The sequence below is a fragment of the Palaemon carinicauda genome, chromosome 31 (genome assembly GCF_036898095.1).
Source record: "Palaemon carinicauda isolate YSFRI2023 chromosome 31, ASM3689809v2, whole genome shotgun sequence".
NCBI lineage: Eukaryota > Metazoa > Arthropoda > Malacostraca > Decapoda > Palaemonidae > Palaemon > Palaemon carinicauda.
The window spans coordinates 20,505,235-20,520,628 of record NC_090755.1 but is presented as its reverse complement, the minus strand read 5'-3'; the positions used below and the strand labels follow the sequence as shown (position 1 = coordinate 20,520,628).

Here is a 15,394-nt window from a genome sequence, read left to right as displayed (position 1 = left end):
AAGAATAATGGACTAGCAGACTTACTCAGTTGCTAGAGGTGTGTTGCAAGGTTAGAGTAGTCCCTACATAACGTAGTGGCTTCTTGTTTGTGGTGTTCTCCTATGATTAACCTGTTCACCACATACTCTAAAGAGGAAGCTCCCCATGTTTTCTCACCTGGTTTAGACCCATGGTCTGTGATTAGAGTCACCATCCAACACCCATGGGATTACATAGATGGTTACACTCTTCCTCCATCCAACCCTGTTCGCCAATATGTTTACAAATTTGTAAATGATAAGATTGCCCATACGTATTCATGTTTGCACCTTCACTGGGCATTTCCGTACCACATTGAAAGCACCGTTTGTCGTCATATTTGCAGCTTCATCGGACTATGACCCGACCCCGCTGAAAACATAATTTTTTGCCAGATTAGCAAGCAATGTTAAACACTGTTAGTCTTGGTCACTACTTGGATGAATGAGTGCTTAGGAACATTAGATGCTCTTGACTAAACAATGATGGTGTTTTGTTATCATGATCTGAATCCAGTATCATAGAAGGTAGATACCTTGTTAGCTACAGGAAAATCTAGATCTTTATACATTCCCTACTTTTACCATGATCTAGCAGGTGTGTCTGGACCAAGGGAAGCCCTGTCTGGACCAAGGGAAATGATCCGCAGAATTGGACCATCTACTGTCAAAGTACCTGAGAAGGTTGTTGCACTACTCCGGATAGCAAGGTTGGTAGCGTCGCGGATTTCTATTATAGAGGTCCCGAGTTTGGTCCCCGCCAGGGACGCGAATACCGTGAGACCTTCTACTGGGGGGTACTCCCAGGGTGGCGCCTGGGGGGGAGGTTAGAGGGGACTAGTGATAGTCCCTGCTGGCTAATGGTCGCCCGAGGAGGACGATGTAAATCGTCTCTGTGGAGACCTAAAACCCGCAACTTTAACTTTAACTAACCAATCTGCTTAAAGGTGGTTCATCCAAACTTACCCATTTTACATCCAATCACCTGCGGACTTTCGATGATATTCTTGAACCCAGGATTTTTGCTACCCTCTAGATTGTCCTTTATAGGTCTAAAGGACAGCCTATCATTATTTTGTATCAAAGATATTTGTTTGTTTATTTTAAGGGTGTTAGTCTAACAATGTATCAATTACTATAACTAGTTAGGTTTATGTTGTTAAAACTTTTTAAGGTGTCCTTTTAGGAAAAGAATAATGGTCATAGATAACTGATAGAGGATAATTCTCATTTCTAGTGCTGCCAAAGCCCCATACCTGGCAAGATTCCAGGTAATTCGTTGTGGAATTAAAGAGTTGGAGAAGCAAGGAATGGCTGTAAGTTCAGGCCAGGAAGTTAGTGCAAACCTTGGTCCTCTAGTTTGGCAAGCAGCCATTTTCAAGGTAGTGTATGGCTTTTCTATAAATCTTGAAGAAAATATCTTTTGAATGATTTTAAATTTGATCTGTACTAAGTGTTGTAAATAATTTATATAATTTTTATACATTTTGTAAGTGAAAAGAAGTAATTTTTTTGCTAGCTATTTAAGAATTATAATTAAAAGTTCTTATCTACCAATTACTCTAATTTTGTATAGGTGGGTGATGATGTGCGACAGGATATGTTGGCTCTACAAGTTATAACAATCTTCAAGAACATTTTCCAAACTGTTGGACTGGATCTGTTTCTCTTTCCATATCGTGTTGTTGCTACATCACCTGGGGTGAGTAGAGGTTTTTATTGCTGTAGGAATAGAAATTTTTAATGATTTGTTTAGTAAATTTGAGGTACATGAATTATGATTAGATATTAATAATAATAATTAAATGGAAATTTAATAGACGCTTCTGGGGCTTGACATTCTGATCGGTAAGAAATCTAATAAGTTAAGACTAGTGACAGATTTATATCTATCAAAATTTACGAGCTTATTTCTTAATAAACACAAATCCAACCTTCAAACACTGCCCATTATTGTAGTCCTTGAGTTCCATAGACTAAAGACTTTGTCTAGAAGAAAGAAGATTGTTAGTAAGTCTTTGCATATGACACCTAGACCTACAAGTTCACAGTAACCACCTTCCTTACTTTAATGTGGTTTGCAGCATTCTTAGCTTTGCAGAGTTCCCTTGATATTAATTTCCATACTTTCAGATATTTTAATTTCTGGGAACCTCCCCTAATGTTCATGATGCTTCTCCTTAAAAACTGGTTAAATGTCGATATACCTTGAAACTAAAAATTTCCCTGTTTTCTTCATTGTAATAGCCATGCCCCTCTAGTGGAGTATCGAGATTAGATAGAGATGTATGGCAATACTTGGTTGTGGATAATTCTCTTCTTTGTTTTGCAGTTTTCTTGTTGCCAAGTAACAATGTAATGTAGTCGTTCTACCCAACTAGCTTGTGGGTAATCCATGTTTCTTTTGCTTTTCAGTTTTCTTGTTGCTACATAACCATGTAGTTGGTCTATCTGCTCTTGAGATTCTGTTTTGTGATTTAGGGAGTAGGGATGTAGAAAATCGTTATTGCTTATTATAGATTGATAGGGAATGTCTTCTGGCTTTGCCCCATATTTCTGTGTGGATTGTTCAAGGAATATTTTTGGTGTTAATGTGCTTTGTGGTCTCCAAGGGCTTTCCTGTAAAGGCTAGAACAGGGAATACAGTACAACATACTGTACATAAATACCAAATATATATTGTCTCCCCTGCTTTAGGAACAGTATATCAACATGCAATGTACAGACTCTGTGTATATAAGAGAGATCTTTGAGTTTAGGCACCATTAAACTCGACACAGCACAAAAAAACTTGTTGCAGAAAGATATTGAGTAAGTTCTGGCAGTTTTTTTGCACTATACTAGGACTAGGTTATCGAATGTTGCTACATTGAAGTTGACCTATACTTGAGTTTTCTAATCTTTTCACTGATAGAGTTGTCACAGGAGGAAAACAAGCTTACGAATTCTGCTTCCCGTCTGTTGTTAAAACTTTATCTCCCCAAAAAAGGGTTTATTTTTAAGACAAATTAGTTTCTTAGTATTGTTATTGCCCCTCAAAAAGCTAATGCTCCTAAATCCAATATCAGTATAAAGAAAAGTTACTCCTTGAATTAAGTTTTTCAAGTTAGTTGACCAAAGAAATGTTTATTGTCAATAGAATAAAGAATATTGTTGAAGTTATTTATGCATATATTATAGAACTGGTTATTTAAGTTCTTATAGAAATAAAGTTTTCAATTCATGGATTTTTTTGTGTATATATAAACATAAGGAACAACTGCTCTCAGCTATAGTTTTGCCATTGTCTGATGTGCAGAAACTCATTTTACTAACTAATCCTATCCTAGGTCCCATACAAATGTACATCAGGATAGGATTGATGAGGTGGTAGTTCAGTTAGCCTCCAAATCACAAAGTAACACTCCATGGTGTGTTATTTGAAGGCCTTCTTATTCTTCTAACATTCTGTGGCCACTTCTCAAGATTCTGGTTCTTTCCCTCTAAGGGAATCTTTTCGAAGCAATGGTAAGCCTTCCAGATTTCGCACTAACAGAAGGGCTGGTAGAACTGCCAACAGGGCTGGTCAATCTTATAGAAGAACACAAAGATAGTCCTTTCCAAGAGGTGCTGGTAGAGGGAAAGCTTCCCACTTTTATGAGGTTTGAAAAAACCTTCACATTGATTCATGGGTACTATCCTTGGCATAAGAGGGGTTTCAAATTCCTCTGTTCTCCAATCCTCCCTTGGCAAAGTAACCCTTTCACTTGACAAGTTATCTAACAATTCAGCCACAACTCATCTTTTGAAACTAGAGATTACAAACTTCCAGAGAAGAATGTGATAGAGGGATGTCATGGAGGCCTCCCCAGTGTTTTACAACAGGCTGTTCCTAGTACCCAAGGTGTCAATGGATTAGAGGCCAGTTGTAGATATCTCATTTCTAAACATATACTGTATACAGTTCCTACAAAATTTTCAAAGGAAAGTCCTTCATTAGTCCTAGGAGCAGTGAGGAAAGGAGATTAGACATCATTTTCCATAGTCTTGACAGATGCTTACTTTCACATAACTATTTTCTTTTGATCAATGAGACTCCAGTTTATGAACTGATTAAAGAGCTAACAATTCAAGTGCCTGTGCATTGGTCTTAGGATGGCTCATCAAGTTTTCACCAGAATGATAGCCCCCATCTCGAAATGGCTGAAGTTTCTGGGCATCAGAGTTCTGTTATACCTGGATGGTGGATGATTTTGAATGCTTCTTTGAAATAGATTCAGGTTTAACAACTTTGGCTACTCAGATTGTTAAAATGGTTGAGAGGCCTTGTCAATATGAATTCTTTTTTTTCCTGTTCCAACTCAAAGGATTCTATATCTGGGGAGGATAATAGAAATGGTTTCTTCTTTGGCTTTTCTATCAGAAGAGAGGATTCAGTCTCATTCATGTGTTGGAGAATTTGAAGATGAAATCATTGTTTAAGATGTGGATGAGATTACTTTGAAGCGTGGCATCTCTAGAGAAGATAGTTTTGGTGGATCGCTTAAAGGCAAGCGATTTCCAGTGTCATCTCGATTGACATTGATGCCGTGATGCAGAACCAGCTACAGCTGGTGAAATTGTAGAACGATCCTCATCATTTGGCATGGGGAATGTCATTGAAAGTAAGGTTTCTAGACATCTAGTCTCTCTTTTTGCGGACGCATCACGGGGTGGGGCTCAACTATGGATTTTAGTACTCAGTTAGGAGATAGTCGAAGGAAGAATAGGTACTTTATATCAATTACCTGCAACTTTGGACGGTGCTCAAGGCCTTTGAGGGTCAGGAGTCTCTGGTGATAGGAAAGTGCATTGTGGTTTTTCAGACAACACAATGACCACTGGTATACATTCAGAAGTAAAGGGACTAGATTGGAATCCATATTTTGGATGAAAGAAGTACTCTAATCTTGGATGAATCTGATGGGTGTAAGTCTTCCACAGTTTATTCCAGGGTAGTTGAATGCACTAAAAGATTTGTTTAGCAGGAAACAGCAGATACCACTAAATGAAAGTGGTCTACATTCTTTGGTGCATCAAGACATTTGGAGTTGTTGTGGAAGATCAAACGTGGATATGTTTGTGACCTCTCCCAACAAGAAAAATTAGGTATTTTCCTCTCCACTTCCAAATCCATTATCATGGAAGGTTACAGGAATGGCTGAATTGGGATCTACTGTATATGTATTTTGCCAGATCTCGATGATTTGGGCAGTGATAACCAAGTTCAGGGTATCTTCAAACAGTAGGATGACTCTGGTAGGCCTCATTTTAACCTCAGAGAGAATGGTTTACTGTACAGATCTGGAACCTCTGTTGTCAGTATCCAAGGAGATTGCTTTGCAAAGCTAATCTTTTCAGGTAACCAATTTCAAGGGTAGTTCATCTTAACCCCACACATTACATCTAACTGCATGGAAACTGCCCACTGTGTTCTCAGAGAAAAAAGAAAGTTTTTTTCTAGGTCCTCTAGATTGTCTATTTTATATTCCAAGAGACATTCTACCAATAATGTTTATCAAAAGCAATGGAATGTATATTTTGATTGGTTTAGGTCAAGGAATGTGCTAATAACAAGAACTCTTTTGGATAATATCATTAAGTTTTTGCATTTGTTATTTTAAGAAATTGAATTATGTATTGCAGCTATTAAGGGTTATTACTTCTGCCAAGGAGGTTATGTTTTCACTTGTCTTTCTGTTTTTCACCATCCTAACTCTAAAAGTTACAAGTGAATTTTAATGAACATTTCAGGATATGTCAGAAATGGGCTAACTTGGAAGTGATTAGATTTTGTTGGGATCTGGTCACCATCCGGGTGAGGGTTTTTTTAAAGGAATCTTCACTATTGTGAGATTGGACCAATTTGGATATGGCGGAGGACTGCGCTCTTTAATACGGTTTTCAAGCAACTATGATTAGATTTACTGTATCTGCATAAAGAATTATTGCGGATTTTTTCAGATGTTTTGTTACTGAGAAGGCTCTGGTTGTCAAAACCTTTCCTTTAAAGATCTCATAGCTAAAACTTTTTTTTATTTATCTCCAGCTTTAGCTAAAAGCAATAATGAGCTACAGGCTACTTTCAGGGTTAAAAAGAAATTTAAGTAAAAATGTTTGCCACAAATTTTTCACTTTTCCTCTTTGGAGTGTGAAGTCTGTAATACATCAGAAAATAAATGTCTATACCCCATGAGCAGTTAAGTCTTATATAGACAAAACTGAAAGTATTAGAGGAAATTCTCCTGATTAGTTTTGTGGAGTTAGGATTTCAAATCGTTCTCTTCCGAGAATGTTTAGTCCCTTCTAATCAAAATTGTTGAAAGTTTTTTTTTCTTTTACATTTTACTGTATTAATTTTTTTTTTTCAAAATTTTTCTTCCTCTGGGATTTTATTGATTTTTTTTACCTATCTGACAGTTAGATGTCTTGTCTCTGTAGTCTGGTTAAGCTACATAATGATAGAATTCTAGTTTACTAGAAATTGATGCCATATTACATTAACACGATCGTACGTAGTTCATTTTGTGCTTGTATCTTCGCTCTCCCCTCGCACTAAAAAGAACATGAAAACACATGTCTGTTTTTCTCATCGGTAACAGTGTCAATTTTAAACATGAAAATTCTTGTTGCCTTCAGCTTTTGTATGTAAAGGAGAGTGTTCTTTAATAAAATAACTCAGTTGCTTTCATCCTGTCTTTGAGTCACAACCTTCTCTCGGCCCGTCACAACTCCAATGCCAGTCTCAGTCTCTGGCCCAGTTTCCTCTTAAACCCCTCCACACCGTACTTGAGGGAATTGAAGAAAATGTCTAGGTCTCAGAATATATGTGTACCACCAGTGAGGGGGATGATAGAGAAAGTATTCAGCTTAGGGGAGAACAGATAAAGAGAGTTGATAAGTTAAGTATTTGGGATCATTTGTTAATGCTGGAGGAGGTATGGAAGATGAAGTTAAACATCGGGTACAGGCAGGCTGGAAAAACTGGAGAGCAGCCTCAGGAGTTCTTTGTGACAAAAGAATACCACTGAGATTGAAAGGAAAATTTCATAAGACAGTGGTAAGAACAGCAATGCTGTATGGAACAGAAACAGCAAGCATGAGGAAGACAGAGGAGAAGAAGATGGATGTGGCAGGAATGAGAATGCTTAGGTGGATGTCTGGGGTGACAAGAGAGGATCGGATAAGAAATGACTACATAAGGGGGTCGACAAAGGTGGTGGAAATATCAAAGAAAGTGCAGGAAGGGAGGCTGAGATGGTATGGACACCTGATGAGGAGAGATGAGGACCACGTTGGGAGACATACTATGGAGATGGAGGTTCAAGGAAGAAGAAGAAGAAGAGGGAGACCAAGAAAGAGATGGAGGGACTGTGTGAGAGGAGACTTACAGGAGAAGGGGATTGATGAGGCAGAAGCGCAGAATAGAAAAAGATGGAAATGGCTCATCCGCAACGGCGACCCCATATAGAAATGGGAACCAGCTGGGAAGAAGTCTAGGTCTCAGGATAAAGTTCAGTTTGTTGTCTGCTTGGTAGCAATTATTTTACACTGTTTATCAGATAAATACAGTACCTAGAAATGATTTAAAGGAAAATATGTATATATATTATATGAAACTATCTTCATCGTATTCATTTTTTAGAATGATGTTTGGTCCTTTATTTTGGCAGTCATCATCCAAATTCTCATGTTCACTATCTAAGTTAAGCATAAAAACATCTGATGACATGGATCACAACACTGGGGTTACCAGTGTGGAACCATGCACAACTCTTCCTTCAACAATGTAATGCATCTTGAAGCAAGCATTGGTATATTCTGAGGGATAAGTGAAAAATGGTTGCTGTAAACAGAAAATAAAGTTGTTTTTATCATCACAGTTACAGTTGTTCAAAAGTAATAACATTGTTGATTAGTATGGAAACTTCTAAAAAATAAAACAAATTATTGTTGACCTTCCTTAAATGCAGGCTTACCATTCAGAGATTCACTTAACCACAACCAGCCAAGTAGTGACCAATGTAAAAAGTATATCTTAGGTGGGTAAGATTATCCCCTGAGCCAACTGTTGCAGAAAAATTTGATAAGTTGGCAGGAAAATAAGTCTTCAGAGATACAGGTTACCATCCATCCTCATGCAACCAAAGGAAACTTCCCTTATGATCCACAGTGGTGAGAAAAATTACTGCGAAAAGCCCATTCTTATACATAACTACAAGTGTGTACAATCAATCTACAAAAAAATAACTTTAAAGGAGGATTTCTAAAAATAGGAATTTTTTGGAGAAAATTTTATTAATGACTGATTTTTATCTTTTAGACGTGAAAAGATAAAGATAAGAAATTTTATAGACTATAATCTATACTTTCACTTTTTGAAAAAACAAAAAACTTCTATATGAAAGAAACACCCATGAAGGTGACTTCTATACATTAATAAAATACATATAGGATTACAACTTTTCTTTTATAAAATTCTTCAAAAAAGTTTTAAATAGAAAAAAAAAATTGATAAATTTTATAAAAGTATTAGGAGTTCAAGTAACTCCATAATAACATTATTTTTATGAGTCCGAGTTGTGCCCCTTAACCAATTCTATTACCAAGGCCCTGGCAAGGGGTAAATATTAAAATATTTTGGATTGCAGCATATGTTGGATTTGTTGGTAATGAAAACCATAAATTTACAGCAACTCGTCATTAACTCCCCATTAAGGACGATTTAACCTCAATGAAGCATTATGTTGTAATAAAAGGGGCAAAGCATTTGGAATAATGAATCCGAAAGTAATAAATTGAAAAAAAATCTTTTCATTAGAATCATCAGGTCAGAATGATAAAAAGACAGTAATTGTATCAAGATTACGTATTGGTTATATGAGATGGACCTGTGGATTTTTAATGTACACTTCATGAGACACTTCCCAGATACAGTTAAGTTTTTAGAAAACAAAGATATTTGTTTTGTTCAGAAAACGTTAAATGATAATTTTCAATATTAATCTTACCCGATGATCATGTAGCTGTCAACTCCGTTGCCCGACAGAAATCTACGGTCGGGATACGCCAGCGATCGCTATCCAGGTGGGGGTGTACACAACAGCGCCATCTGTGGTCAGGTACTCAAGTACTTCTTGTCAACAAGACCTCAATTTTTCCTCTGTCGTGCCGCCGGCAAGACCTACATGGATACGCTGTTGATTTTGGAGTCTTTTGTTCACGTTTTGGTGATGTATTTGCTCTGAAATTTAGCCTTCGCTGTTCAGGAAGCTTTATCCTTAGCTTAGCAAGCTTTTGGAATTAATTTGATTCATTGGTTAACGATCTTTGCTTTATTTTGGAATTCCCCCTTGACTACCTCTAAATTCAAGATGTCTGACCATTCCCAAGTTCCTAAATACAGGCAGTGTAGTGTTAGGACTTGTAATAGGCGTCTTCCGAAGGCCTCTATAGATCCTCACACCGTATGTTCCAATTGTAGGGGAAAATCCTGTCAATTGGAAGATCGATGTGGGGAATGTGCTGGGCTTTCGGAATTCGATTTTAATGAATTCCTCAGATATACACGTAGGTTAGAGAAGGAGAGAGATAGGAGGAGTTCTTCTCGCTCTGTGGATTTTTCCTCTCCCCATGCCCCTCAACCTTTTCCTTCCCCTGTGGTGGTGACTCCCGAACCTGCTACGAGTGCTCAGCCTGCAATGGCTGATATGTTGCGTGCCATTCAGACTCTCGGTGATAAGGTGGAGTCGTTGGTTAGTGACCGCAATCAGCTCTTGGCAGATGTCAGAGAGCTGAAAGCGAAGAGTGCAGTGGGAAGTGTTAGTGCTAGTGCTGTGCATAGTGTCAGTGTCAGTGTTGCGCATGAGGGTACATCTGTGCGTGCCAGTCGTCCTCCCAGTCCGGGACCTCTTGCAAGCTCCCAAGCCCAGGGGAGAAGCAATGTCGAAGGACCAAAGGGTTCGGCAGGCCTTGATCGGCGCACGGATGTATCCTCAGTGGTTGCGGACGCATCTGCTAAGGATCGTCCCTTCCACTCCCAGACGAATGAGCCCTTACATTCCTCGTCTGTGGAAGAGGTTTCCAGGAGGAAACGGTGGACCAAGGTCTCACGACCGCTCAAACGTAAGGTCCCTTCCGAGCTAGTCCAACGGCCCAGGTGTAGCCACTGGGTCAGTTCGGACTCGCCGCAGTCATCTGATGACTGCACACCTCCCAAGAGAGGTAGAGTGGTCCCTCAACAGGCCTCTGCTCCGTCTGTTGTTGCTCCAACCACAGTAGACCCTAAGTGGTCCATGCTGCAGACTATGCAGTCTCAGCTTGCGGCTTTTATGCAGGAGTATCATGCCGAGAAGGTTAACACCTCTCCTGTTAACCTACAACCCGCAGAGGTTGTGCGCTCAGCAGATACTGCGGCTGCCTGCTCCCACACCCCACCTGTGAGAGCTCCTCCACCGATGCGCAGTCCTCACTGCCAGACGCATGTTCTTGCTGCACCATCTGCTAACATGCGTGAACTGCCGCATCAGGAGTTGCCGGGTTCCAGCACTATGCGGCATTCTCCTCAGCCCATGCAGCATGCTCTGCAGACCTTACAGCATGCTCCGCATACCATGCAGCATGAGCCGCATACTATGCAGCATGAGCCGCATACCATGCAGCATGAGCCGCATGCCTTACCTCATGCTCTGCATACCATACCGCATGCTCCTCAGCCCACCGCAGACCCTCCCACACACCGGCCCTCTGCTTTTGTTGTTGCCAGCTCACAGTCTGTCCAGCAGAGGCATGATGATGGATCCGCAGGTACGAATGCACCCGTTCTGCAGGATTCAGCCGCTCAGCTTGCTGCTCTGCCTTTGTCACTCACAACTCAACTTTCGGATGAGGATGTTTCGGAGGATGAAGCTGCTCATCTGGATGATCCTCACTCTGATGTTGAAGGACCCAAGTCTTCGCCACCCTCCTTAGACTTTCGCAAAGTCCTTGCTTTGTTCAGAGAATTGTATCCTGAACACTTTGTGTCTGCAACCCCTCGTTCTCCTCCCTCCGAGTTTGCTCTGGGCATGCAGTCTGCTGCGCCTGCCTTCACCAAGCTTGTTCTCGCCAGATCATCAAGGAGAGCTTTGAGGGTTATGGGGGACTGGTTGCATTCCAAGAAGCAACTGGGAAGGACCTCTTTTGTGTTTCCTCCTCCCAAGCTGGCTTCTAAGTCGAGCGTCTGGTATGCCACGGGAGAGGAACCTGGCTTGGGGGTTCCTGCCTCTGCCCAGGCCGACTTCTCAAGTCTGGTTGACTCTCCCCGCAGGTTGGCTATGAGACGTTTGAAGATCTGCTGGTCCTTTTCCGATCTTGATCATATGTTGAAGGGAGTCTTTCGTGCCTTCGAGATATTCAACTTCCTCGATTGGTGTTTGGGAGCCTTAAGCAGGAAGACTTCCCCTTCTGACAAGGACTCGGCCATGCTGATCATGTCCAGCATGGACAAGGCAATACGGGATGGGTCTGGTGAACTTGCGGCTTCATATGTATCAGGGGTCCTCAAGAAGAGAGAACATCTGTGGTCCTTCTTATCTGCTGGTATCACTCCTTGCCAGAAGTCAGAGTTGCTGTTTGCTCCTCTCTCCAAGTGTCTGTTTCCGGAGGAGTTGATTAAGGGGATGGCTGCCTCTCTTATCCAAAAGGATACGCATGACCTCATGGCTTCTTCTGCACGTAAGGCTAAAACCTTACCTTCCGTGCCTAGACCCTTCCGCCCTTTAGCAGCTGATACACCTGCTTCTAGGTTCATCCCGCCCTTTCGTGGCAGAACCTCCAGCAGAGGAGGTACCCGTGCAGACAGTCACCGTGGCAAGTCCAAGAAGGGTTCCAAGTCCGCTAAAGGCAAGTTTTGACTGCCTTCCTCTCCAGACAGCAGTAGGAGCCAGACTCAAGACCTTCTGGCAAGCTTGGGAGAGCAGAGGTGCAGACGCTCAGTCTGTGAGGTGGCTAAGGGAGGGATACAGAATTCCGTTCTGCCTCAATCCCCCTCTAACTACATCTCCCATCAACCTCTCTCCCAACTACAAGGAGAAGGACAAGAGGCTAGCGTTGCAACAAGAGGTGTCGCTCTTGCTACAAAAGGAAGCAGTGGTCATAGTCCGGGATCATCAATCCCCGGGCTTTTACAACCGTCTCTTCCTTGTAGCCAAGAAGACAGGAGGTTGGAGACCGGTGCTGGACGTCAGTGCTCTCAATGCTTATGTCACCAAGCAGACGTTCACGATGGAGACGACGAAGTCGGTCCTAGCAGCGGTCAGGCAAGAGGACTGGATGGTCTCGTTAGACCTGAAAGACGCATACTTTCACGTCCCCATCCATCCAGACTCCCAACCTTTCCTAAGATTCGTCTTTGGAAAGGTTGTGTACCAGTTCCAAGCCCTGTGCTTTGGCCTAAGCACGGCACCTCTTGTGTTTACGAGACTGATGAGGAATATTGCGAAATTCCTTCACTTGGCAGACATCAGAGCCTCCCTCTATTTAGACGACTGGCTTTTAAGAGCTCCCACAAGTCGTCGCTGTCTGGAGAATCTCAGATGGACTATGGATCTGACCAAGGAACTGGGCCTCCTGGTCAATTTAGAGAAGTCCCAGCTCGTCCCATCCCAGACCATTGTTTACCTGGGTATGGAGATTCAGAGTCGAGCTTTTCGGGCTTTTCCGTCGGCCCCAAGGATCAACCAAGCCCTAGAGTGCATCCTGAGCATGCTGAGAAGGAACCGATGCTCAGTCAGGCAGTGGATGAGTCTAACAGGGACACTTTCATCGCTGGCCATGTTCATCGAGTTAGGGAGACTCCACCTCCGCCCCCTTCAGTATCATCTAGCTGCTCACTGGATAAAGGACATGACGCTAGAGACGGTCTCAGTTCCTGTTTCCGAAGAGATGAGGTCTACTCTAACGTGGTGGAAGAACAGCATTCTTCTCAAGGAAGGTCTTTCGTTAGCTGTTCAGACCCCCGACCACCGTCTCTTCTCGGACGCATCAGACTCGGGCTGGGGTGCGACATTGGACGGACAGGAATGCTCGGGAACATGGAATCAGGAGCAAAGGACACTTCACATCAATTGCAAGGAGTTGTTGGCGGTTCATCTGGCCTTAATAAACTTCAAGTCCCTCCAGCTAAACAAGGTGGTGGAGGTGAACTCCGACAACACCACAGCCTTGGCTTACATCTCCAAGCAGGGGGGGACTCATTCGAGGAAGTTGTTCGAGATCGCAAGGGACCTCCTCATTTGGTCAAAAGATCGAAGGCTCACGCTGGTAACGAGGTTCATTCAGGGCGATATGAATGTCATGGCAGATCGCCTCAGCCGGAAGGGTCAGGTCATCCCCACAGAGTGGACCCTTCACAAGAATGTTTGCAGCAGACTTTGGACCCTGTGGGGTCAGCCAACCATAGATCTGTTCGCTACCTCGATGACCAAGAGGCTCCCATTGTATTGTTCTCCGATTCCAGACCCAGCAGCAGTTCACGTGGATGCCTTTCTGCTGGATTGGTCCCATCTCGACCTGTATGCATTCCCGCCGTTCAAGATTGTCAACAGGGTACTTCAGAAGTTCGCCTCTCACAAAGGGACACGGCTGACGTTGGTTGCTCCCCTCTGGCCCGCGAGAGAATGGCTCACAGAGGTACTGCAATGGCTGGTCGACGTTCCCAGGACTCTCCCTCTAAGAGTGGACCTTCTGCGTCAACCTCACGTAAAGAAGGTACACCCAAACCTCCACGCTCTTCGTCTGACTGCCTTCAGACTATCGAAAGACTCTCAAGAGCTAGAGGCTTTTCGAAGGAGGCAGCCAGAGCGATTGCCAGAGCAAGGAGGACATCCACTCTCAGAGTCTATCAATCTAAATGGGAAGTCTTCCGAAGCTGGTGCAAGGCCAATGCAGTTTCCTCAACCAGTACCACTGTAACCCAGATTGCTGACTTCCTGTTACATCTAAGGAACGTTAGATCCCTATCAGCTCCTACGATCAAGGGTTACAGAAGTATGTTGGCAGCGGTTTTCCGCCACAGAGGCTTGGATCTTTCCACCAACAAAGATCTACAGGACCTCCTTAGGTCTTTTGAGACCTCAAAGGAACGTCGGTTGTCCACTCCAGGCTGGAATCTAGACGTAGTCCTAAGGTTCCTTATGTCATCTAGATTTGAACCGCTCCAATCAGCCTCTTTTAAGGACCTCACATTAAAAACTCTTTTCCTCGTATGCCTAGCAACAGCTAAAAGAGTAAGTGAGATCCACGCCTTCAGCAGGAACATAGGTTTCACATCGGAAACGGCTACATGTTCCTTGCAGCTCGGTTTTTTGGCTAAAAACGAGCTTCCTTCACGTCCTTGGCCTAAATCGTTCGAGATCCCTAGCCTGTCCAACTTGGTGGGTAACGAACTGGAGAGAGTACTTTGCCCAGTCAGAGCTCTTAGGTACTATCTAAAAAGGTCTAAACCCTTAAGAGGACAATCAGAAGCCTTATGGTGTGCTGTTAAGAAGCCTTCGCTACCAATGTCTAAGAACGCAGTTTCTTACTACATCAGGCTTCTGATTAGAGAAGCTCATTCTCATATGAAGGAAGAAGACCTTGCTTTGCTGAAGGTAAGGACACATGAAGTGAGAGCTGTGGCTACTTCAGTGGCCTTCAAACAGAACCGTTCTCTGCAGAGTGTTATGGATGCAACCTATTGGAGAAGCAAGTCTGTGTTCGCATCATTCTATCTCAAAGATGTCCAGTCTCTTTACGAGAACTGCTACACCCTGGGACCATTCGTAGCAGCGAGTGCAGTAGTAGGTGAGGGCTCAGCCACTACATTCCCATAATCCCATAACCTTTTTAACCTTTCTCTTGAATACTTTTTATTGTTGTTTTTGGGTTGTACGGTCGGCTAAGAAGCCTTCCGCATCCTGGTTGATTTGGCGGGTGGTCAATTCTTTCTTGAGAAGCGCCTAGGTTAGAGGTTGTGATGAGGTCCTTTAGTATGGGTTGCAGCCCTTTATACTTCAGCACCTAAGAGTCGTTCAGCATCCTAAGAGGACCGCTACGCTCAGTAAGGAAGACGTACTTAATAAAGGCAGAGTAATGGTTCAAGTCGACTTCCTTACCAGGTACTTATTTATTTTATATTGTTATTTTGAATAACTAATAAAATGAAATACGGGATACTTAGCTTCTTTGTTAACATGTATGCTGGTCTCCACCCACCACCCTGGGTGTGAATCAGCTACATGATCATCGGGTAAGATTAATATTGAAAAATGTTATTTTCATTAGTAAAATAAATTTTTGAATATACTTACCCGATGATCATGATTTAAAGGACCCGCCC

At 42.4% G+C, this 15,394-nt stretch overlaps 1 protein-coding gene across 5 annotated transcripts in view; it reads left to right on the top strand.

The window, feature by feature from the left end:
* Pi4KIIIalpha (phosphatidylinositol 4-kinase III alpha) overlaps positions 1–15,394 on the top strand; it is a 303,864-nt gene that overhangs the window by 241,136 nt on the left and 47,334 nt on the right. For all 5 annotated transcript variants that reach the window (XM_068355017.1, XM_068355020.1, XM_068355018.1 and 2 more), the window contains 2 exons: positions 1,256–1,400; positions 1,595–1,720. In XM_068355017.1, the coding sequence (XP_068211118.1) occupies positions 1,256–1,400; positions 1,595–1,720 (271 nt within the window). The remainder of the gene's footprint in view (positions 1–1,255; positions 1,401–1,594; positions 1,721–15,394) is intronic.